This window comes from Jaculus jaculus, chromosome 13 (genome assembly GCF_020740685.1).
Source record: "Jaculus jaculus isolate mJacJac1 chromosome 13, mJacJac1.mat.Y.cur, whole genome shotgun sequence".
Classification (NCBI taxonomy): Eukaryota; Metazoa; Chordata; class Mammalia; order Rodentia; family Dipodidae; genus Jaculus; species Jaculus jaculus.
Genome location: NC_059114.1, coordinates 88,662,912 through 88,688,591, shown reverse-complemented (window position 1 = coordinate 88,688,591; position 25,680 = coordinate 88,662,912). Strand labels below are relative to the sequence as shown.

Here is a 25,680-nt window from a genome sequence, read left to right as displayed (position 1 = left end):
ACCGTCTATGTGCAGGACGTGGTCATCCTCACATTGAGACCATCTATATGCAGGACGTGGTCATCCTCACACTGGGATCTTCTATGTGCAGGACGTGGTCATCCTCACACTGAGACCTTCTGTGTGTGGGACATGGTCATCCTCACACTGGGATCTTCTACATGCAGGACGTGGTCATCGTCACACTGAGACCGTCTATGTACAGGACATGGTCATCTTCACACTGAGATCTTCTGTGTGTAGGACATGGTCATCCTCACACTGAGATCTTCTGTGTGCAGGACGTGGTCATCCTCACACTGAGATATTCTATGTGCAGGACGTGGTCATCCTCATACTGAGACCTTCTACGTGCAGGACGTGGTCATCCTCACACTGAGACCATCTATGTGCAGGACGTGGTCATCCTCACACTGCGATCTTCTACGTGCAGGACATGGTCATCCTCACACTGAGATCTTCTATGTGCAGGATGTGGTCATCCTCACACTGAGATCTTCTCTGTGCAGGATGTGGTCATCCTCACACTGAGATCTTCTCTGTGCAGGATGTGGTCATCCTCACACTGAGATCTTCTATGTGCAGGATGTGGTCATCCTCACTCTGAGATCCTCTATGTGCAGGACATGGTCATCCTCACTCTTGAGATCTGCTACGTGCAGGATGTGGTCATCCTCACACTGAGATCTTCTCTGTGCAGGATGTGGTCATCCTCACACTGAGATCTTCTCTGTGCAGGACGTGGTCATCCTCACACTGAGATCTATGTGCAGGATGTGGTCATCCTCACTCTGAGATCCTCTATGTGCAGGACATGGTCATCCTCACTCTTGAGATCTGCTACGTGCAGGATGTGGTCTCCTCACTCTGAGATCCTCTATGTGCAGGACATGGTCATCCTCACTCTGAGATCTGCTACGTGCAGGATGTGGTCATCCTCACTCTGAGATCCTCTATGTGCAGGACATGGTCATCCTCACTCTGAGATCTGCTACGTGCAGGATGTGGTCATCCTCACTCTGAGATCCTCTATGTGCAGGACATGGTCATCCTCACTCTGAGATCTGCTACGTGCAGGATTTGGTCATCCTCACTCTGAGGTCTTCTATGTGCAGGACGTGGCCATCCTCGCACCGCTATACTCCGAGACACTCAGTGAGGCTCTGCCCCCCATGTCACTGGCAAGGATGGGAGTGACACGTACGCAGGGCACGCAGGCTTCGTACTTCAGGTGCAGGGTAACTGGTGACATAATGCTGATCAAAGCTGACCTTCCTGAAGACACTTTCTCTTCTGGTGCAGGTCCTGAAAGTAGACACCTACTCCGAGTCTGTGCTGGTGGATGCTTGGCATACATTCCAAGCACTATGAGATGGACGCTACCTTGGGCTATAGTATCTACTGACTGTGAAAGTCGCTTTTAGCTAATGACAGCGAGGCAGGCACATCATGAGCAAACAGCAGCAAACCCGCTCCATTGTATCTTCTGGGACACTTTAAACCCAAAGGTGAAAGTTCCACACGAACAGGGTGTCCCTTTAAAACACACCTGCAGTACCCTTCTCCTCCCCCATTTCTTTTAGCTTTACAACTTGATTTTGCTGGACATGAAAGGGACCGGGGCGGTGGGGGTCGTTCTTAGCTTCTCTGTCACTTGTGGCTGGGGTGGTGTGCTCCTGGAGCATACCTTGTTACTCTAGTACAGCAAGCCTGTCTCCAAAGCCCCAAGACCCTTGCTTTTCAATTGCCATGTAAAAGTCCAGCCGGGAACGGACTTCCTGTTCCCACGTGTCTCTGCAGTTGTGACTTCTCAGGTCCCTTCTCTTCTGTCAGCTCTCTCCTTGGTGGTACAGAAGTCATACTCTAGGAATTAAGAGTGCAAATCAGTCTCAGCCAGAACTGCTCCTCTTACTCCTCATGGAAAGCCAACTTTGGTGCCAGCTCAGGCCTGCCTCTCTGTTCCTGGTCTTGGCCTGGCTGATGTGACAGGGGCTCTGCTCTGTCCTCCTCTTCCCTCCCGTCCTTTTCTGGGGCAGCTTTTGTGCTCTGCCATTCTCTTGTGCTTTATTTCTTTCTGTCTCTGCGTCTGCCTCCTGGGTTATTCAGTGACACCCTTCCCCACCTTCTGGAATAGTCCTAGGCACATTTACTTCTGGAACTCGTAACTGTTACTACTTCCCTGCAGAGCCACTCTGGAGGAGCCCCTTGCCCTATGTGCCAAGGCCCCTGGTCATGTCAGGTCAGCTGTCCTGTGTCCTCCACCCACACCAGCAGCACGGGATCAGCCGCTGCCACCACTTCCGCCCTCTCTCTTCCTCATACTTGTGCCCACTAAGCCAGGCTGGCTTCAGGTTGGCTCCCTTGGGTTGCCTGCCAGTGACTGAGATGTGCCTGGCACCTGAACATAGGATGTGTGCTTTCTTTCCCCACTGTCTTTGACCTTGGGTTTTGAGCCCAGTTCAAGGCCCGGAAATGTCCCTCTAGAGCCCCGGTTGGGATCTGGATGCTACTGCTGTTTTCATGTCCTGAGCATGGCTCAGTCACAGAGAACGGCAGTCTGATTGTAGAGTGACACTGGGGATGCATTATGCCAAAAGGCCGTAAAATACAATTGTCAATAAAACTTTGTTAACTTCTGAAATCCTATTATGGTAGCATGTTCAAGTTCTTATGAGAAATTCATTCTTAGATGGTAGCTTGGGAATAAAAATTATATTGAAGAAAATCTTGATCATTCGAATTTCTTGTTCTGGACAATTTATCCATTTTTTATGGTAGATAAGACACATATTTGATCTATATATGTAATGTGAACACTTTTGTTCCCTAAATTAAAATGCATCCTGCTGTTTTGACCAAGTTTACACATTAGATTCTAAGCGTAGATGTGTTGTTTAAAAGATGGGCTGTTTGCTTTCATCTCCTTCCTTTGCTCTGGCTTGTGAGTTTGGGAAATGTTACTTTATAATGCACTTCATTTTGAACTGAGAAAATTCAAAAGCATTAGAAATTGGCACTACACCAAGTTAAATTATCAAAAGTCAATTATAAAGGAATTATATACTTACACTTGTAGCTTTCCTCCATTTTACATTTTCTTCTTAATTAGGATTAATTAATGTCACACTTAGGCATTAGGTCACTGGCATCAGAGTTCTGAACTCTTAGGTCAGGATAGTCGCTGTTCTTGTTGAGAAGTGTGGCGAGTGTGTTTTGTGTCATCTGCCCCTTCGAAGTGACATTGACTAGATTAGGGAAGGAAGATAAATTGATCCAGGCCATACATTGCTTGAACAGCTAATTCTGTGGTGGATGTGCAGATTAAGTAAGTACCCGCGGGCCTCTGGCATTATCCTTGTAGCCAGTGCTGTGGGTGAGGAGGACAGGACAGGATGCCTGTGTCCGTGCTGGAACACGAGCTCCCGTTTTCCAGTGCTGTGCAGCATGGCCTCTCACCTGTCCTGCTATCTCCAGGAACTGCCCTGGGCTCTGCTGTGGACAGATGGTCATCAGCAGAGCTGACAGGTGCTGGCGCTGCTATGGCATGGGGTGCCAGGCTCTGAGCTCAGTGCGGCACAGCGCAGACTCTTGCTCTAGTGCTCAGAGCAAGCCTCTCACAAACTCAACCCCATCAGAGGGACAGTGCCCCGAAGCTGTAAGGACTTTATGGACTTGCAGGTGGTACCGCTAGGGTTTGGTTCCAAGCCTGCTGCCTTCGCAGAGGTGATACTCTTTCTCATATGACTGAGTGTCCTCCCGAAGTCCTGTGGGCCCTGCACGGGCGGGCAAGTGAGTGGAACCCAGTCCCTACCCTGAGGGCTCACAGGCTTGGGCAGACAGGCTGGGCACAGTTGGCCTTGGCTGGCTGCACGTGACTTCTAGACACTGCAGCTTTGGGCAGGCCGCTAAAGCAGACCCAGAAATGGAAAGGTTGCAGATTACTTCTGGTTTTTCGATTTCTGGGTTCTAGGGCCACCCTGAGATCCAGGGTGAGAGGAAGTTGTTAAGGAAGCCCATTGCTGAGTAGACTTGCATATTTGCTGACCACCCAGCACTCTAGCCCAGTACCAGTGTTCTGAGGGACTAGAGCAGGGAGGGGTGAGGCTGACATCATGACTTTAGCTCGAAAGATCACTGCACCTTCTAGGCTGTGCTGGAGAGAATCCCCAGTGGAGAGTGAATGTGCCCATGTGGTTCAGGCTTTACTCCTTTGTCAGTTTCATTTGCAGTTGTTGAGGTCAGGCAACAGGACAGAACTCTGGGCACAAATACCATGTTACTGAGGCTGGACAGTGAGGTTCTGAATGACTGCAAAGGGCAGGTGAGTTTGTTTGTGTGGCACAGACACGTTTTGTGAGCAGGCTTCTTGGTGGTAGCATCACTGTGAGCTGGCTCCTGCCCTGCCCTTTTAATGAGGACATTAGAAATGCCGAGAGCACACCCTGCCCAGGAGCATACCCAGCCAGCTCCCTGACACTGGCACTTCAGTTTGTGGTAGGCGAGAACACAGGCACGGGGAATAAATCACTTCCCACAGAATGGAGAGCTGCATTCTGGAATGTTCTCCTTTCCTTACCGTGTTCCTAAAAAGACCTGTTATTGCCTCCCTCCCCAGTTCGAACAACTATAGGTGAATAAACCACTTGAGAAGGCAGAGGAAAATGATGACTGTGAACTGTTACAGAAATCCAAACTGCTTGATTGTGTTGTTGTCTTTGGGGGCATGTTTTATTCTTGACACAAAGGCAAAATAAGGACGACTTTACAGCAGCAGAAATTGCAGCTCGCTCTCTAGCGCAGCTCTGTGTGGAGCTGAGACCCAGAGCGGTTGCTCCTCCTGCATTCCATCTTTGCACAAAGGAGGTGATGTAATCCCTTCAGCTGCTGGCCACGTGGCCAGCATGCCGTCACTGTCGCTCCTTCAAGGGGACACCGCCGTCAGCCAGTGCCGTGCTGGCTTCTTGTGTCGGTGTCTAATGAAACTGCTTTCCATTGCCAGCACTGTTCTTTACCTGAGGCACATGCGTGTTAGCGAGGGCAGCTGACTTGATGGAGGGCTGCAGTGGTGACTTCTCTGGACAGAAAAATGACAAGTGTGGCTTCCTGTACAAAGCCATGGAACCTCCGTGCACGCTCACAGATTAACACTGGGGCGGGATGCTTAGTTGCCCTTAGCAACGGCATCCCTGTTTATTAGAAGAGTGGCATGCTGGGAGGTCGGCAGGTCCTCCCCTCCTTTCTTCTGCTTTGCTGGGATGCGACTTGAAGTCGCTGACCAGGCCGTCAGCAGCGGAGGGCAGCAGTGCTGTGCCTAGCGGTGCGCACCCCAGTGCCATCGCTGCCGGCACTGCATCCTGCACCCCATGGCCCACAGCCACCTGACAACGGCATCTCCAGGGCACGCTTTGCAGGCATTTTCTCCGTGACCTCCTCAGTCCCTCCAACGCACATGGCCAGCAGAGGAGGGCGTGCTGCCAGTAGACACGAGGTGCTTTCCTCACGTCCTGGCCGAGCAGAAAAGAGCCCACACAGGAGATGGGGAGGGTCTGAGGGGAGACTTGGAATGTGACCCTGGTTATTACTATCTTAAGAAAACATCAAGTTGGGGCCTGTCTTCTCCTCAAGAGGATTAGTTGATTTCCTTGCCAATTGTTGAGCCCCTGGGTGTGTAGGGCTTCTGGTCTTCAAAGCTTCAAATAATGACGCCAAGGCAACTCTGTGCTCTGGAGCTTTGACCCTGGGTTTCCAGGGACCTTTCTGATAAGTTGGACAAGGACTAATTTTGATTAGTAGTCCACTGTGCACAAAGTGACCAAGCATAACTCCTATAAAATGAGAAATCGGGTGGGGAGATGGCTTAATCAGTAGTGTTTGTTACACGGCATAAGGTCCTTAGTTCAAGTCCTCAGAGCCCACACAAGACCCAAGCTGTAGTACTTGCATCTGCAGTCCCAGCCCATCTGTGCTGAGAAGGGAGGCAGAGACCGGGGGATTGCCTGGAAGCACATGGGCTAGCTAGCCTGCTCAACGTAATGGTTAACAGTGAGCAAGTGACTGCCTCAAGTGTGCATGTCATAACACATTTGTCTCTGCTCACACACCTAAACATACATGCACACAACACCAGACACACATCCAAGAAAGAAGTGTAAGGGGCTGAGAAGTTACTGTGTTTAAGAAGTACTTGCCCTGCAGGCATGAGAACCCGAGCTAGATCCTTTGTCCACCCGTGGAAAATACTCAAATACTGGCCTGGTGGCTTACTCCCTGTGGAACTTGGATCGAGGGGTATGTCAGAAAATTCTTCAATGATGGTTTTCTTTTGCTGCTTTTTTTTTTTTTTTTTTTGAGGTAGGGTCTCACTCTAGCCCAGGCTGACCTGGAAGTCACTAGGTAGTCTCAGGGTGGCCTTGAACTCACGGAGATCCTCCTACCTCTGTCTTCCGAGTGCTGGGATTAAAGGGATGTGCCACCACACCCGGTTTTTTTGTGCATTTGTGTGTGTGTGTGTGTGTGTGTGTGTGTGAGAGAGAGAGAGAGAGAGAGAGAGAGAGAGAGAGAGAGAGAGAAATTGGCGTGCCAGGGCCTCCAGCCACTGCAGTCGAACTCTGATAATGTGTACCACTTTGTGTGCACGTACCACCTTGTGTGCACGTACCACCTTGTGTGCACGTACCACCTTGGTGCTTGTGTGTCTGGCTTACATAGGATCTGGAGTTGAACATGGATCCTTAGGCTTCTCAGGCAAGCGTTTTAACTGCTAAACCATCTCTCCAGCCTAATGGTGGTGTTCTTGATCAAGAGTGTGTGAAGACAATTGACTTAGAGCAGCATTTCTCAAAGTGTGGGCCTAGGGACCACTGTACCCCTAAAATATTTTCAAATAATCAGAGTCATAGCTCCTTTTATAGCAGAAAAATGAACTCAGGTGGTTTTTTAAAATGTTGAAATCTTGTAGAAGCTATGTGATGTAGTGCCATAGCAAATTAAAGGTAGCACACAGGAGAATTTAGATGTTTTCTGTTTAAAAGACTCTCAAACAGTAAACTCAGCCAGCCTACTTTCTGAATTTTGAGGTGGGGAGGTGATATACATTTTTTTTTTTTTTTTTTTTTTTTTTGGTTTTTCAAGGTAGGGTCTCACTCTAGCCCAGGCTGACCTGGGATTCACTATGTAGTCTCAGGGTGGGCTTGAACTCACGGCAATCCTCCTACCTCTGCCTCCCAAGTGCTGGGATTAAAGGCATGCGCCACCACGCCCAGCTGGGGATATACATATTTTTAATAAAAAAATTTATGTTAAGATGTAATGTATTTGAAGAAATCATTCTTTTAAACTTAGGTTCATTTTTCTAATACGGCCAACATTACATAAGATATGTAGTTATTATATGGGCAGAACAGAATATCATAGATGCTCACCATCAGAACACTTCGGGATCCTCAAAACAATTTAGGAGTACATCAGGGTCTTGAAGCCTTGTGAGGAGGATAGCTGGGTCATGGTGATGTGTGGGGGTCATTCCTGGGAAAGGAGGGAAGGAGGACCGATGTTTGTAGTGGGGGAATTGGGGGGGGCTCGCTGGAGAAGGCCGGCGGCTTTAACTCGGTCACCTGTCTCTGCTCCGGCCCTCACCAGTAGCGTAGGTTGGTTATCGTCCATTAAGTAGGTCTTCATAAGCTCTCTGGCAATCTAACATCAACCTGTCCTGCTGCATCTTAGGAAAATCTGTTCCTGAACTTGGGAAACAGCAGGCTGACCAATGGAGTTAGAGCGTGCCCTTTGGGGGTCAGGACTGAGTTTGTACAGGTTCCTTTTCCCAAGAGTTCCTTTTTGGCACTTAACTCCTATGGACTCTTAAGTGGGAGGAACTATTGGGGGGTTCAGTTAAGTTAGAAATAGAAAGGGAAACATCTGGGGTATCCTGTTCTTTTAGCCTCAGACTTGTGTAATGAAATACAAAGACCTATTTTTGTATTTTGTTTAGAGCTTGGGACACAGAGTTGATTGCAAATTAATCTCTTGTCCACTCATTTGCTTGTTCTGTTTTTTTTTTTTTTCCCCTATAAGTTATTGTGGGTAAAGGTTGTAGTGCAAGGTTGTGTCATTTAAAATGACACAGGCTCATCTGAGAGGCAGTGGTCAATGGTCATGAACTTGAAGAGCTGCAAAAATTGTGACCCCGCTCTTTTGCCTTCACCATTAGCTTTGTCCCCTAGGCTCAGAGACTCCCAAATACAGACATGGCTGTTGATGGCAGTGACGTTTAAATGACAAGCAAGCTTGGGGGGCAGTTACAACGCCCACAAAAGGATTACGGCGGTAATCCTCAGTCATAGAAGGGACACCACGCCTCAGTGAAATGACCCTGCCAAAGCTCAGCGTACATGCCTGCACATGACTTCTCCAAGCACTGGCCAGCTTCGGTGCACGCACACAGTGTGGCCACACATAGAAGCTCACAGGCAGGCACCTGGAGTAAAACTTCAAAGCAGGGGAACAGGCGTTCCAGCCGCAGCCAGGGGGTGGGGTGGGGTAGAGGGCGGTTGGAGGTGGCCTCTTTGTATGGGCAGTGTTCTAGCTTTTAAACAAGACAGTGGCTTCAGATGGTCTAAGTACTACATGCGTGTACAGACCTGTGTCCCCTCGTGTAGGCCAGGCAGGGTTTCTGTTGGAAGCCCAAAGCCCATTTTGTTTCAGCTTTCCTTTCAGTGATTAAAGAAAATAGAAGAATTAACTTTAAAACCATTTGATTCTGTCATAAGTAGGTGATTAAATGTTTGAGGCATTGGGGCTCTTAGACATTACTCACTTTAACAGCAAAGCCTCGCTTTTTCATTTGGAGGTCTGGGAGAAGGGCAGTGTTTTGGTTACAGAGGTGACTGATGTCATGCACTGAGCTTCCACAAAACCACCTCGTCTGACGTTCACAAGAAAATCTTACATGGTTTCTCGTCACTTTATGATTGAGTCTTGTCTTCAGAGTGGGACGTGACTGTACCGAGGGCCGCCTTGTGTACCTGGTCTTCCCTGTAGTGTCGGCTCGGGTAGCCACAGCGCGCTGGACGTGGTAGGTACAGGGCTAGAGTCTGCCTGTGCCTTCTGGTTATGGTGTCCCAGAGGTGGAAGAGATACAGGAGGAGCGCCCTGGGAGAAAGGTGTCTTCTGACCTCTCACTCATCCTGGTGTCCCCACTCCCAGAGCCAGTGGTCACTGGCAAGATCAAGGTGCCAACTGCTAAACAGTGGCAGTCATATCTCCTGCCAGCTTTTCCCTCCTCTGTCTCCCAGGAGGGAGAGGAGGAGCTCCCAACACTATCGCACAGGCTGCTGAGAAAAGGTGGCAGAAGTGGGAGATTTTGAGGTGATTAATATTTGCCCTCTTGAGGAGGTTTTGGGCTTCATGTGTTTGCATTTCTCTTTATATCCTGGTGTGCTCCTGGCCACGGGAAGAGGCCGGGGCCTGTGAACGCCCTGGTGCAGGTGGGACGATGCTGCAAAGGAGTTCTTGAGGTCTGCCAGGGTGGTCTGACTTCTGAATTGCCTTAAAGTTGGTTAGATTACTTATGGTCAGGAAGAACTTGCCAAGGTTAATGTATCATGACTGTGCCTTTTTTGGGGGGTGTCCAGCAGTAATTGTATATCTCAATCCTGTTTTATTCTTCCTAGGAAAGACTTCTATCCTTACAGAACAGTCTAGCTGCTTCCAGCAGTGCTGGTGGCATAGGCAACCCGCCTCCTCAGATGTTGATGAAGGCGACAGACAGTGTGTGGTCTTGTCCCAGGCACCGAGGCCTCAAGATGTGCTCCACACTGCCACCTGGAGCAAGTTCAAGTTCTTTTCACCTGTACCCAGTGAAGTCAAGATCTTGACTGCAGAAAAGAACTTCAGGATGAGTTGATATAGGCCAAGCTCACGTTTATGACTGGAGAGATGGCTTAGCGGTTAAGCGCTTGCCTGTGAAGCCTAAGGACACTGGCTCGAGGCTCAATTCCCCAGGACCCATGTTAGCCAGATGCACAAGGGGGCGCACGCGTCTGGAGTTCGTTTGCAGTGGCTGGAAGCCCTGGTGCGCCCATTCTCTCTGTCTGCCTCTTTCTCTCTGTCAAATAAAGAAATAAAAATAAACAAAAAATTTTTTTTATAAAAAGTGATTTTAATGGAGGGGGAGGCATAGAGGTGGAGCATGCACACCAGAGGTGGATGTGGCCTTCTCAAAAGCCACACTCAGGAAGCCCAACAGCAGCTGTTCATATATGATTTTGGTGGCTTCTGTGGTTGTAGCTGGGCGGTTTGCTCAGGAACTGTTTTCTTTTTTGTAAATGTGGTCCTGGGTGTTCTTGATAAGGTAAACCCTGGTCACAGGAGTTGTACAGGTTGGCTGAAGGCATGCATTTCCCTGCAAACAAAGCTTCCTGTCTTGCTTGGGAGATTCCCCAGAGGACTGTCTGTTCTCAGCTGGCGAGGGCGCGAGGCCACGCTGCAGGGCCTCATTCTCGCAGGTCTCAAGCTTGCTTTGTTCACTGCTGGGTGAATGTCTTTACGGAAAGGGAGTATTGCCTTCACGTAGGCCATCTTCAGGGCAGAGTCTGTTCGATGTGCTGGAATTCTTGACTCTGAGCTGACTCGCACCACACTCCGGCATGAGGGTACCGTCCCTCTCAAATCCCTCACCTCCCTGTCTTCCTGTCAAATCCCTCACCTCCCTGTCTTTCTGTCAAATCCCTCACCTCCCTGTCTTTCTGTCAGATCCCTTACCTCCCTGTCTTTCTGGCGGCTGCAGCCTTGGCACTGGCGGTCCGTCCTGGGAGACAGATGGGGCTCGTCCACATTTTGTATGTGAGGGAGGGAAGGTGGTTCCTCACCGGAGATTCAGCTGCACCAGACAGCTTGTTTCGAAGTGGGTCCTGGGCTGCACATGTAACCCTACCTGTCGCGTGCCTGCCACTGTTGCTTCCAGGTGACATACTTCCAATTGCAGCGCCTCTGAGCTCAGAGCAGCTGCACCCTGGCCTTACGCTCCGCTCCAGGTTTTACCTCAAATTTGATAAAACGTCCTGCTTTTATATGTATGTGGAAAAGAATTAGAGGTAGGAGATGTACAGAAGATGGTAGGGAATGAAAATGAATCCCCTCCGCCTTTTATTAAAAAACAACAACAAACAAACAAAACCTAAATGTTGCAGTCAGGTTCACATTGCTGGTAGAAATCACCCAACCATGAGCAGCTTGTGGGAAAAAGAGGTTTATTTTGGCTTTCAGGCTCTAGGAGAAGCTCCACGTTAGGAGGGAAAAGCGATGGCATGAGCAGAGGGTGGACATCACCCCCTGGCTCACATAAGGTGGACAATAGCAAAAGGAGCCTGTGCCAAACACTGGCAAGAGGGAAACTGGTTATAACACCCATAAACCACCCCCAACATACACTTCCTCCAGGAGGTCCTAATCCCCAAATCTCCATCAGCTGGGAACCTAGCATTCAGAACACCTAAGTTTATGGGGGACACCTGAATCAAACCACCACATTCCGCCCCAGCCCCATAAACTGATATCCATATATGATGTAAAAATATATTACATTGAGTCCAACTTTAAAGGCCCCCATAATTTTTATCAATTCCAATGATATTCATACATCCCCATAGTCCAAAATCTTTTAACTGAGCCATAATACCAAAAAATCCCCCCAAGACCCCATAATGGTACAGAGTAAACATTCACACTGCAAAAGATGGCATTGGTCATAGCAAAGAAACATTCAACCAATACAAGATTTGAAACAACCAGGGAAAACATCAAACTCTGTAGCTTCAAGTCCAACAACTCTAGTTAATGACAAATCTCCAAGTCTGATAATTCTAACCAGGAACAAGTCTCTGGTATCCCAATTCCACCCTCCAGCTAGGCTATTCACAGTCCTGGAAAACTTCATCTGGGGGCCAGCAGCCTCCTTGGCAGCCATCTGGTGGTCTCCATTGGGTTTCCACTGCAATCCACGGTTCATCCTCACCACTCCATGTGGTCTTCATGCAGGCACCCAGCAAACCTGCTTTACACTGCCATGGCCATTTCCAAAACACAAGACCTGGTTACAAACTCAGTGACCTTCTTTTTCCTGCATTCCTTACACTCTACAATACCAGGTAGGGTGACAGTTTGTTAATCCAGGGGGGAATGAAGCAGACTTTGAAAAACAGGACACTCCTTGAGCACTCAGGCCCCTTGAAAAGAGTCTCCATTCCTCCTGTTGCCCCAGTGCAGGTCAGCAGGCCCTATCTCAAAGGTTGTACTCTCTCAATTGCAGCTGAATAAGCAGCAGTTTAGGCCCAAAGATTTTTTATTTTTGTGTGTGCCATATCCCTCCGCTCACAGCAGTTCACTTCTACGCAATGCAATCCTGCACAACTCCTCAGGACACAGCCATAAGAGCAAACCTCTCAAACTGCTTCTAGCCCAGTCCAAGCAAAGCTCTTTCTCACCCTCATAAGTCAAACCTCACAGTCCATAGTTCTTACTGCATTCAGGTCTTTCAACTCTGACCAGAATAGTCCATCAAGCTGTACTTACAGCACTGCAAGGCATCTCTTAGGCCAGGGTTTCAAATCCTTCCATATTCCTCTTAAAAATCAGCTCTAAAAGGACAAAGCCACACAGTCAGGTGTCTAGCAGCAATTCTTCTCCTCGGTACCACTTTACTGTTGCAGTTAGGTTTGCATTGCTGGCAGAAATCACCCAACCAAGAGTAGCTTTTGGAAAAAAGGGGTAATTTTGGCTTATAGACTTGAGGGGAAGCTCCATGATGGCAGGGGGAAACAATGGCATGAGCATGGGGTGGACATTAATTACCCCCTGGCCAACATACGGTGGACTATAGCAACAGGAGAGTGTGCCAGACACTGGCAAGGGGACGCTGTCTATCACACCCATAAGCCACCCCCCCCCACAATACACTGCCTCCAGAAGGTGTTAATTCCCAAAGCTCCATGAGCTGGACACCTAGCTTCAGAACCTAAGTATATGGGGGACACCTGGATCAAGCCCCCACACTAAATTTCACTTTAAAGCATCTTTGGGAATATTATTCTTTTCTTTGTAAGCAGAGAGATAGAAGACAGACAGAGAATGAGAATGGGTGCACCAGGGCCTCCAGCCATGCAGACAAACTCCAGACACATGCCCTGCCTTGTGCATCTGGCTTATATGGGGTCCTGGGGAATCGAACCTGGGTCCTTAGTCTTTGTAGGCAAGAGCCTTAACCACTAAGCCACCTCTGTTGCCTGAATTTCTCTGTCTCCCTCTTAATACTAGGTGCCTCTCTCAACCTTCTTTGTAGTTTTCTTAAATTCCCCATTAGAAACTAAATAGGAAGACCTATAACTCAGACCTGCTTGCTGGATTTGTTTCTTGCTTGCAAGTGGGGTGGAGTGGGACACCAGACCTTGCAGAGGTAGCGAGTCTACATTGGTCTAACTGGCACGATCTTGAGACAGTCAGACGAGCACATCACCTGTGAGCGAAGATGTCTCCTCGTTGAACAGGAAACCTAACCGCCTGTGCATGGCTGCAGGGTTAATAACCTAAGTAGTCCGATCTTGTTCTACCAATTTGGAAGAATGTGGGAGAAAAGTTCAAACTTAAGTATAAATTATGTTCAAAATTCAGCCTGGAAACAAGCAAGTTACAAACCACCCATTGTTCTTTTCTTGAGTTGCTGTTACTAAGGGTAGCAGAATCCCCTCCACTAGTTTTCTCTCCTTCCCCCCCCCCCAAGGTAGGGCCTCACTCTAGCCCAGGCTGACCTGGAACTCACTATGTACTCTCAGGGTGGCCTTGAACTCATGGTGATCCTCCTACCTCTGTCCCAAGTGCTGGGGTTAAAGGCATGTGCCACCATGCCTGGCTCTGACTAGTTTTCTTATATTCTTCCCATTCTCTGGCCTCATGGGCAGGAAACAGCTGCAGGACAGAACTTGGTTAGTTCTGATTAGTCCCTGGCAGCCTAAGATGCACATATCCTATTAAGAAAACAGGCTAGGATTGGCAAGGTAAAGCAAGTTCACTGAGGTAACTTATGCGTAGCAGCTCTGTGTCAGTTTCTGATGATTTAAACACAGATCTTTGACCATGATATTTATACTATTATTCATTGTATGTTTTCAGTCCTTACAGCAAGGGCTTCCAGCTGTTTCAGAATGGTCAGTAACACCCATTTTATATTCAAGAATCACTTTTAGTGCCAGGGATTGATACTTCAATGACAGAAGCAATGCTTTTAATTGGATTTGTCTGGTTAATCACAGTATCTGAACCTTGTATAAATAATAGTGACATGCATTTGCAAGGCATTTATTTGTCTACCGAGTTTGCTTGGCTACTGCACATAGCTAAGGCAATTGTTTGTGTGTGTTATTTTGTTTCAGATTATAAGCTTCTTAAAATCAGGAATGTGGTATTGTGTGGGGATCTCAGGGTTTTACACAGTGTTGGGTGTGAATATGAATGCCAAAGGAACCAAAATATAGCTCGAAGCTTCAGGGGACTAGCTGGTGGAATAACTTGTATCTTTCTAGTGGTTTCATGTTGGCATTAAATGCATGATTTCAGAAGTGGAAATAGTTTTTAATCGTTCAGTTCAAGATTTTCTTACTTGTGGTATTTATAATATATGGTATATTAGGTATTGAATTAAGTGAAGTTCTTTTAAAGTGGTCATAGATCCACAGCATCTTAATTTTGCTGAACAGGGAAAACCTTGGTGTTTTCTATACATGCAGTGCAATGCTTCTAAGTACTGGGCTTTAATTTAGATGTAACTACTGGCCAATCAAATTAATTGATTGCCTATTAAGACTCTTAGTCTTGATTTATATTCCCCATGGATGGAGCACTAATTTGCAGTGTCTTGAAGGTATGAGAGATTGCTGGACATTTGGTTAAGCAGCGCCTGAAGCCCCATGGAAAGTTCTTTGGGCTGGATTGTGGCTGCAGTGAATAGAATCTGTACCCACCCTTCTGCCCCCCTCCCCCCAAGTCTGACTAGGCAGGAGGAAGAACTTGTTCAGAACCCAGGCTCCAAGATCAGTCATAGATCAGGCTGGGTGTGGGGTGTTGTGCACATAAGCTGGAATAACCCAAATGTAACATCCAGATCTGGGTTCAGAGCTGGAAGTCAAGTCTTAGCAGCTCATTTCCACAAGGTCATCTGGAGACCAACTGGAAGCAGTGGCTCAGTCTGCTCGTGCTGTCCCCGACTTCGGTCGGTCACACCGAAGAGGTTGTGGCTAAGGCCACGCTGGGAGTCCGAGAGGTCAGTGTGCCGTGCGGCTCGCAGGGAGGCCTAGCTGTGTTCAGTTCTGATGACAGACGAGTGTCAGTGTCCCACGACTCCCTGCCTCAGGTTGTTCCCGGGCTGCTGGTACCAACATGAAAAGCAGCGACACTCAGAGCTGTGTGCGGTTGGCGCGGCTCGCCTGGCCTCGCCGCAGAGCTTCAGGACCGAACCCTTCCCTGGCGCCTGCCTTGGGTGAGAGCCCTGCCAGGGCACGGAGCAGGCCTCCTGGTCTCAGCAAGTCCGTCACCCTCTGCTGGTCAACAGTGACGCCTCCCTCGCCCCTGGCCTGCTCTTCCCTCAGAGAGCTCGTGGTGGTGGGGTGGACGATAACTTTTTGATCACTCTGTAAAAATGACAAAGTGCAATCTTTTGTACTTTGAAATATAAGTTGAAAATATGTAAACATGATTTCATGTATCTGCTGCTAAATATCAGACAGGGAGGCAGCGACAAGCGGAGGGGAGTCAGATCTGTGGCTTGCCCTGCGACTGGGCTCCGCCCGGAGGCAGTGAGCCTGCGCTGGCTCTCACTCCACCAGCTTCCCTTTGCACACGCTGGGCCACAGTGCCCTCCAACCTGCAGCGAAGCACCGAGCAGTGCATAGGTAATCACCCCTCAGGTGACAAGGGCTTGGGTGCTGTGCGAATGCAGAATGGGGTGTCAGTTGGCAGCAGGGGCCTCAGGGAAGGTGAGGAAGAGGTGGGTACTGGGAGCGGGGGAAGGGAATGGGACTTAACGGTATCTGTGGAAGTTGGGGCAGGTAGGTGGGATTCTTGGGGAGGCTTCCGGAGACGCTGCAGAGGTGCCCCATGACATCCTGAGGGACTTTGTTTTTGAGAGGCACCTAGACACCACTGAAGCGCGCCACAGAAGCGTGTGGGCGAGTAACACGATGCCGTATTGGTTTTAGAAGTGTCATTCCAGGAGAGTGGCAGTGGCGGGATTAAAGGGAATCCTGAGTGTTGATTGGGAGATTACCGAGACCGGCCACATGAGGGCGACGCTGGCCAGAGAGAGAAGGGGAGTGTGAGGGAGGGTAGAAGGTGGGGGAAGCCCAGGCTGTTGCTTTGGCTTCGAGGTGGATGGCCATGTTGCTGGTGCTGCCTGGGAGCATGTAGTGGGGGTGAGACATTCCAGAGGATGCAGCTAGCCTGCAGGCGCACAGTATACTTCAGTCGTTCCTCCAGTGTTCGGGCTGTAGCCATTCCCATCCTCAACACCTCTTTGTTCTTTCCCTCCAGGCTTGTTTTTTCTGCCGCTGTTTGCTTGGCCTGACACGTCCTCTTCCCCAGCTTGCCAAATTACTTCTTCCAGACTTTGTACAAGTTCTTCATCTAACAGGTCCCCCCCCCCCCCAGCCTGGCCATTCTCAGCCTCCTGACCTGTGCATCTTGTGCTCTAGAGCAGTCTCTGCTACTCTCAGCCTCCTGACCTGCTCATTCCGTCCTGCAGAGCTGACCACTCACGTGTTAAGCAGGTGGAGTTCAGCGCCTGTGGATGGCATTTTAGTGCAGCCCCTCCCCCGGCTGCTGCACGTTGTACTCTCCTGTGTGTAACCAGTGAACGCTTTCCATTTCCACTTTCTGCTACTTCTCTGCAGGAAAAGCCTCTTTGCTCCCCTATTGCTTATGTGATTAAAACAGATTTGTAGGAAAGAATAGAATTGCAGCTTTATTTTCCAAGCTTTTCTCAGGATACGGTTGTGAGTTCTGTTTTCAGAAGTGCGTGCAGACATGTTTTGTGTTATAGAGGGCCAGGGCACTAAGATGAATGAGACGCTAAATAGTTGTGGTTGGAGAGGGTTTCTTTTAGCTGTGGCTGATCTGATGCCATGTGGCGTAGCACAGGATCACATATCAGGTGTATCACTGGTTCATTGATACAAACAGTGTCTGCCGCAGGGGCTTCTATGGAAAGTATGTCTTTGGACCAGCCGGCTTCACAGAACCGTATGTGTGCACACGCGTGTGAGCAGGATGCATGCGTGTAGGCTGGGCTCAGAACCCAGGACGCAGCCCTGCTTTCCCCACAGCACCTCCTGCCAGGCTTCGCAGGAGCAAACACAGACAGCGCTTTAGGCATTCTGGGGAGTCAGTTTTCCCTGCACCCTTTGTGCTGGTCTGGGGGGCGGAGATAAAGGCGCATTTAGGCGTGCATGTGGGCCTCCTTCAGAAGGCTGCTGCTTTCTTGACTACTGAAATATTCTTTTTCATTTGTCTATTATGATTCTAAATTAATTTCTAGGACCCCGACAGTTAAATTGATTAAAGCAACAAACACTAGAATTCTGCAGATTGTTTTGCTGACAGTAGGACATATGCAATAGTCTATAAGCCTTTCTTTCTGTTACAACCTTTTGCTTATCTTAGTTTGTCTTTTATATTTTGTGGCTAAGGCATTAAAAGCCAGAGGGTCCCCCCACAAGATAGGGTGTCGCTCTAGTCCAGGCTGACCTGGAATTCACTATGTAGTCTCAGAGTGGCCTCGAACTCACAGCGAGTAGCCACAGGTGTGTTAAGTTGAAATTGCCTTAATGTTTTTGATTCAATAAGACTCCTCCTCCTTCCTTACACATATCATGTTACAGGCTATAGCTTTAAAAATGATGTGAAGGGATGAATTAACCAACCTGATGGCCATTACAAAAGTTTGTAATTCAGAATTGTAATGTGCACTATGAAAATTTACATTCTTATGTGGTGGTCTGCAAATGAGTTCATATTCCTGTTGTAAGTTTGTGGTTCATTTTAATATGCATTTTAGAAGTGTGGGTTGTGGTCATATTTATATAAAGTTCCAAAAGCATGTGATTCATTAGGTCATGATTTTTTTTATGCATAAGCCAGAGTGGCAGTTCTACTCAGTGATTTACCATCTGACTTCCTCACTGCAGTTTGTCTGCAGAAGATGCAGGCTAGTCAGCGTGCTCCCTGCCGGCACTGAGCACAGTCCTGCGGGCTCTGCAGTGAGAGGGCCTGCCTCCAGGGGTGACGTCAGCTTTGCTGCGTGTGGAGCGAGGGCGGTGCCACGAGGCACCAGCGGGCACATCCCTCACCCTCTGTGATCTGGAGTGCGTATACTTGCCAATTAACTAATGAGTCAAGTTCAGTCCGTGCGTTTCTCAGCAGCTTCCCGCTTACTGTTACAGTGCTTTGTTGCTTCAGAGCGCTGCCTCGTTGGGAGCGGTTTTCGTTCTGCTACAACCTGTGTTTTCATAATGTGTTTCACTCGGGTATTTTCCTGTTCAATAAAGACGAACATGGAACAGCTGAGAGGCAGACGAGATACTAAGGACGAGCGAGGAGCTGTTTGTCTGTGGGCTGGATATTCTCTGAGGTGACAAGGCACATGTTCTGCTCAGTTTGGCCAGAATATCAACTTGTTAAGAAGTAGTGTTTCCTTTAAAAAAAAATTTTTACATATTTACAAGCAGAGACAGAAAATGAGAATATGATTGTGAATGGACGTACTAGGGCCTCCAGTCTCACAGACACATGCACCACTTTGTGCATCTGGCTTTACGTGGGTACTGGAGAATTGAATCCAGGTCATTAGGATTTGCAGGGAAGCTCCTTAATGAGCCATCTCTATAGCACCAAAGTAGTGATTTTTTCTAAAAAATATTTTACTTGGGCTGGAGAGATGGCTTAGCGGTTAATGTGCTTGCTTGTGAAGCCAAAGGACCCAGGTTCATTTCCCCAGGACCCATGAAATCCAGATGCAGAAGGGGCGCATACATCTGGAATTCATTTGCAGTGGCTATAGGCCCTGGTGTGTCTGTCTATTCTCTCCCTCTTCTCTCTATCTCCGTGCTTGCAAATAAATAAATGATTTTTTAAAAAATATTTTATTTACTTATGAGAGAATGAGAATGGGTTACCAGGGCCTCTAATTATTGCAAATGAACTCCAGACACATGTGCCGTGTTGTACATCTGGCTTTACATGGGTTCTGGTGAATCAAACCAAAGTCTAGGCTTTTCAGGCAAGTGCCTTAACTACTGAACCATCTCTCCAGTCCCCAAAGTAGTGGGTTATTTTCTTTATTATTTGAAGGTAGGGTCTTTTTTCTTTTCTTTTCTTTTTTGGAGGTAGGGTCTCACTCTAGCCCAGGCTGACCTGGAATTCACTGTGTAGTCTCAGGGTGGCCTTGAACTCTCAGCAATCCTCCTATCTCTGCCTCCCTAAATGCTGGGATTAAAGGCATGCGCCACCACGCCTGGCGAAGGTAGGGTCTTACTCTAGCCCAGGCTGACCGGGATCTCACTCTGTAGTTCCAGGCTGACCTAGAACTCATGGTGATCCTCCTACCTCTGCCTCCCAAGTGCTGGGATTAAAGGTGTGCGCCACCACACCCGGCTCAAAGGAGTGCTTTTAAAAAATACTTTTCACTTACTCTCTCTTTCTTTCTCTCCTTTGACTAATTTATATTGAGGATTATGTAAAATTTTAAATTATTAAAATCTACTACTATCTCCTTACAATGCCAGTGGATGGTGTTTTAAAAAATTAACCTGTTTTACAGTAAAAATTGTCAGTGTGATTTGATTAGCTTCACCTGAATTATTTGCTCACCACTTAGGTAAAAGCAGGCCAGGCTCTCTTGTGCTGTGTGCCGACATCTCCACAATGTGCGTTTTGTAATTGGGGGAGAGGGCGCACCTTTCCCACCAGCCTTTTCCCATGGAAGTGCCTGGCGCGTGAGCCTCTCAGCACAGTAGTTCACCGCCTCAGGCAAGGGCTCCAGACCACTGACCCAGCTCACAGATTTTTCCAGTGGGTAGAGAGGTTACTTTTCCTTGCTTAGAAGTCTAAACCACAGGGGGCTGGGGAAGTTGGCTGCACGGGTGAAATGCTTGCTGTACAGTCACGAGAACCTGAGTCATATTCCTGGCACGCATGTAAAATGCTGGGCATCATGGCACATGCCTCTAATCAGTACTGGGGAGACAAAGACAGGGCTTGCTGGCTACCATCTAGCCAAATTGGTGATTTCTGGGCTCAGTAAGAGACCTCGTCTCAAAGAAATAAGGCGGAGAATGAATCATCCTCTGGCCTCCAAATGCTTGTGCATGCACACACATCTGCACACCCATGTGCCAACTTGCACATGCATATGCATATATGTACACAGGTGCACCATAATGCATCTGCATATGCACCACACACAGAAACAGTAAAAGTACAATTCATACTGTGATTGCAGGCTCAGCTGCACAGAGCCTCTATCTTACAATGTAGAAAGTCCTAAGGAATATTGGAGTGTTTGATGGTGTCAGGGACAAGGAGGTAGAGAAGTTGATTGTTTGTACATTTCATTCCTTTATTCATCTTTTAAAAAACACGATTTGTTTATTTGAGCGAGAAAGAGTCAGATAGATATATAGAGAGAATGGGTGTGCCAGGGCTTCTAGCCACTGCAAATGAACCCCAGGTGCGTGCCCCACCTTGTGCATCTGGCTTTATGTGGGTCGTGGGGAATCAAACCTTGGGTCCTTTGGCTTTGGTGGCAAGTGCCTTAACCATTAAGGACCTCTCCAGCTTTCATTTATTCATCTCTGTACATACACCCACAGTTACTGAATATCCTGCCTAGCTCTATGTAGGCTCATGAGGCATAGCAGGTAACAACAGACCTGTCCTCTGGCAGGTTGAATGATTAAGAGGTAGACAGATAAACTGTTTGCTTGTTGGGCACCATCAGGTGCGTCACTTTAAGAAACAAGAGAGACTTGGTATGGGCTTAACGTTTATCCACAGGTTGATGAGCCTCTGGCTCATCAAACAATGAACATCTTAGCAGAAGTGATTGGGACAGATAACAGTGTGCTAAACCCATAGCTGGCATGTTTTAAAATGGTATTCAAGTGTTCAGCTTTGTTTTAGAGAAAGATGGGTGTGTGTGTGTTTTCTTGAAACCATAAAGAAAATCACTGAGTGCATGCACACACACACACACACACACACACACAATTACAATTCTAAGGAAGTGAAGAGAGGGTTATATGGGAGTGAGCATATGGCTCATAAAAGGTATAGAAGTTGAGATTTTTAATTTTATTTATTTATTTTTGGTGTTTTGAGGTAGGGTTTCTCTCTAGCCCAGGCTGACCTGGAATTCACTGTGCAATCTCAGGGTGGCTTTGAACTCATGGTGATCCTCCTTTCTCTGCCTCCCGAGTGTTGGGATTAAATGTATGCACTTTGTTTTCAAATCAGTGTGATACTCTTTCAGTGGGGTGACCTCTGGTGTCCACTCCGTCATGGACCTCGGGAACTTGATGTGGCCCGGGACGTCCTCAGTAATAGACTGCTTTGAATTAGTGACTCAGGACACACAGTTCTCTGCAGGGATGTCGGCATTGGGGAGTGTGCTTCGTGAGGACTGTGCCTGACGAGTGGACTGTCTCTGCCGTGTGGAGTCCATGGCTGTGGTCGGTGGTGGCACTTCTTTGGTGGTTTTGCTGTGTCCTAGGGCGGACTTGGGGCCACCAGCTTGTGGGAATGAAGAAGGCCCCTCTCCTCTCTTCTTTCTCTTGTCAAACGCCTGACGGTTTGGGCTGCAGCCATAGCTGTCCCGTGCTAGCATTTCTGTTGGCCACGTGATCTGCATCGTCGTTTGCCTCGCCTCCTGCCTAGCACTTTGGGCGGCTTAGGAAACTTCATGTTCTGCTCTGGTTCTAGTCATCGGTGCACCTTTCCTTGTGAGCTGTCCTAGACTCTTCCCCGCTGCCAGGTATGTCTGCCAGTGGAACCAAGGTGTGTTTGGTCCTTACAGAGCCAGCCAGTGAAGAGCGGACAGTGCATTTAGACAAGATTGCTTTCATTCAGGAATTTTTAGGAACATGGGCATAAAGTTACAGAACTCTTGGCTCAGATGTTTTACCTTTTATCAGTGGGCACTGTTTCAAATCTTGATGGGTTGCCAGCCCAGAGCAGGGTGCATTGGAAGGGAAGCTGCCCTGCGAACCGAGGACCCAAGCACTGGGTCAAGCAGTGCCTCCTGAGTGTCGTGATTTAAGGCGTGCCCCACCGCACCCAGCTTTCTTTCCTCTTAAAAAAACATTTTATGCGAGGGAGGTGGGGAGGGAGGAAGAAAGAGAGAGGGAATGGGCATGCCAGGACTTCCAGCCAGGGCAGTCGTGCTGTAGACACAAGTGCCCCTTTGAGCATGTGTGACATTGTGTGCTTTTGTCATGGTGCATCTGGCTTACGTGGGACCTGGAGAGTCGAACATGAGTCCTTAGGCTTCATAGGCAAACACCTTAACCATTAAGCCATCTCTCCAGCCCTCTTTACTCTGTTTCAGCTACCCAGACAGCCTTGAATGGGTCCTGGTTCTTTTTTGAAACATCTGCACCTGCCTTAAACTGAAGCCCAGACTAGCAACCCCAGTAAAGACAACTCAGTTAAATGCCAAGTGCGTGTCCCAGTGTGTCTCCCTGCTTTTGGTTATTGTCTAGGGCCTCAGGAGAGAATGTGTGGGGAATGAATGCAGGAACAAACAATCAAATACAGTGTTTCAGTGCATACCCAAGATGTCTGTGAGCTCAGATGCAGTGCAGGGTGGTGTGTGGAGCTGCTCCCGAATGCTGGAGTCACAGGTGTGTGTCAGCACACGCGCGAGTCAGCGTCACACACGTGTCACCAGTGTTGACACGATGTCTGTGAGCTCAGATGCAGTGCAGGGTGGTGTGTGGAGCTGCTCCCGAATGCTGGAGTCACAGGTGTGTGTCAGCACATGCGCGAGTCAGCGTCACACACGTGTCACCAGTGTTGACACGATGTCTGTGAGCTCAGATGCAGTGCAGGGTGGTGTGTGGAGCTGCTCCCGAATGCTGGAGTCACAGGTGTGTGTCAGCACACGCGCGAGAGTCAGCGTCACACACGTGTCACCAGTGTTGACACGATGTCTGTGAGCTCAGATGCAGTGCAGGGTGGTGTGTGGAGCTCCTCCCGAATGCTGGAGTCACAGGTGTGTGTCAGCACATGCGCGAGAGTCAGCGTCACACACGTGTCACCAGTGTTGACACGATGTCTGTGAGCTCAGATGCAGTGCAGGGTGGTGTGTGGAGCTCCTCCCGAATGCTGGAGTCACAGGTGTGTGTCAGCACACATGTGAGAGTCAGCGTCACACACGTGTCACCAGTGTTGACACGATGTCTGTGAGCTCAGATGCAGTGCAGGGTGGTGTGTGGAGCTCCTCCCGAATGCTGGAGTCACAGGTGTGTGTCAGCACACGCGCGAGAGTCAGCGTCACACACGTGTCACCAGTGTTGACACGATGTCTGTGAGCTCAGATGCAGTGCAGGGTGGTGTGTGGAGCTCCTCCCGAATGCTGGAGTCACAGGTGTGTGTCAGCACACGCGCGAGAGTCAGCGTCACACACGTGTCACCAGTGTTGACACGATGTCTGTGAGCTCAGATGCAGTGCAGGGTGGTGTGTGGAGCTGCTCCCGAATGCTGGAGTCACAGGTGTGTGTCAGCACACGCGCGAGAGTCAGCGTTACACACGTGTCACCAGTATTGACACGGTGTCTGTGAGCTCAGATGCAGTGCAGGGTGGCCTTGTGTGGAACTTGACAAGTAATACTAAAAATGGAATATCCGTTGATATTTTTTCGCTTCCTAGTAAATATCTGCAGTGGTTCTCTTACCAAGATAACATTTTGGGTCCTTGTTCTATATGGAAAAACTAGAAAAACAGGAATGGGGAAGTAGTCTTTTCCCCCCTAGAGATTATTCTGCTAACAATGATAAATACTAGTTTTTTTAAAAAAAGAATATTGTTATTTATTATTTATTAATTTATTTTGGTGTGTGTTTGTATGGGTATGCAAGGGCTTCTTATTGATGCAAATAAATGCTAGATACATGCCACCTTTTGCATTTGCCTTTATGGGGGTACTAGGGAATTGAAACCAGGCCAGAAGGCTTTGCAAGCAAACACCTTTAACCACTGAGCCATCTCCTCAGCCCTAAGTACTAGTTTTGATGACCATATCTGAACCATCTGCTAGAGTCCTCCAAGGGAATATGTGAAGTGTCATTTTGAGTATGAACATTTTATTCCTAATTCCCAAGTACTCATTGGCTCTGGAGAGCTGGGCAGGCCTGTACGACCTGCAGAAATTCATATTATAGCTGTTCACTTGTCTTAGGTTGCCTCCTGCAGGCTGGCTCTCCGCAGAATTCCTTTGTGGCCTTCTAAGACTTGGGGATTGTGGGGAGAGTTAGCCTTAGTGAGAAGAGGAACCGTGGACAGACACCTCAGGCTATCTTAACATTAGCCAGAGGACACAACCCAAAAAGGCTAGGAGAGAGAGCCAAGAGGGCGCCTGGCCAGTGCTAGTTACATCCGACCCCTCTGCCAGGCCGGGAGGAGGAGGCACTGAGCTCCCACCAGGCTTCAGAGTGCCCACAACTAACAGGTGTTACAAAGCAGGGTTGCTGTTTCCTTTGCCATTATCTAAAGTACTCTACAAGGTTAAAACAGTGGTTTGGCAAATTATTGCAAGTGATTTCCTGTCCTGTCTTTGGGGGGGCCTAAGAAAGTCTTTCAGGAAGGCAGCCTCTGGATGAGTGTACAAACCCTTAATCCTCATTAAAACAGAAGAAATGCTGGGGTCATAAACTGCTTGATATGGAATCAAAATGTCCACAGATAATGTTTCTTAAGTTGGCTTGCTGTGAAGAAAGCTCAAGTTTTGGCACCGTAGACAACGCCTGTTAAATATCGACTCAGGCGACCGACCCAGTAACTTCCTTTTCTCTTTGTATATTTCAGGGTTTCGAAAAAACGATGAAATGAAAGCTATGGATGTTTTACCCATTCTGAAGGAAAAAGTTGCATACCTTTCAGGTAAGGTCCGTGTTCTAGCCTGCTTTGACGCAGCATGAGAGTTTGATATGCTGCATGCAAAGCATTGGCTTTCAGTGGGGTTTAGCAGCTTCGTTCTTGGAGCATTTTTCTGAGAAACGAATGCCCAAGGTATTTCTTTGAGACAGTGGTCACCACAACCCAGGTAGCATTAGTGATCAAAAATGTCTGTTGGGGGCTGGAGAGATGGTTTAGTGGTTAAGCGCTTGCCTGTGAAGCCTAAGAACCCTGGTTCGAGGCTCGGTCCCCCAGGTCACATGTTAGCCAGATGCACAAGGGGGCGCACGCGTCTGGAGTTCGTTTGCAGAGGCTGGAAGCCCTGGCGCGCCCATTCTCTCTCTCTCCCTCTATCTGTCTTTCTCTCTGTGTCTGTCGCTCTCAAATTTAAAAAAAAAAAATGTCTGTTGGGCTGGAGGGATGGCTTAGTAGTTAAGGTATTTGTCTGCAAAATCAAATGACACAGGTTCGAT

At 48.3% G+C, this 25,680-nt stretch overlaps 1 protein-coding gene across 3 annotated transcripts in view; it reads left to right on the top strand.

Moving 5' to 3' along the window:
- Trio (trio Rho guanine nucleotide exchange factor) overlaps positions 1–25,680 on the top strand; it is a 353,577-nt gene that overhangs the window by 108,550 nt on the left and 219,347 nt on the right. For 2 of the 3 annotated variants that reach the window (XM_045132006.1, XM_045132005.1), the window contains exons 1-2: positions 22,729–22,750; positions 25,118–25,192. In XM_045132006.1, the coding sequence (XP_044987941.1) occupies positions 22,744–22,750; positions 25,118–25,192 (82 nt within the window). In that variant the 5' untranslated portion in view covers positions 22,729–22,743. Of the gene's footprint in view, positions 1–22,728; positions 22,751–25,117; positions 25,193–25,680 lie in introns of those variants that run through there. The other variant, XM_045132004.1, reaches the window with a different exon arrangement.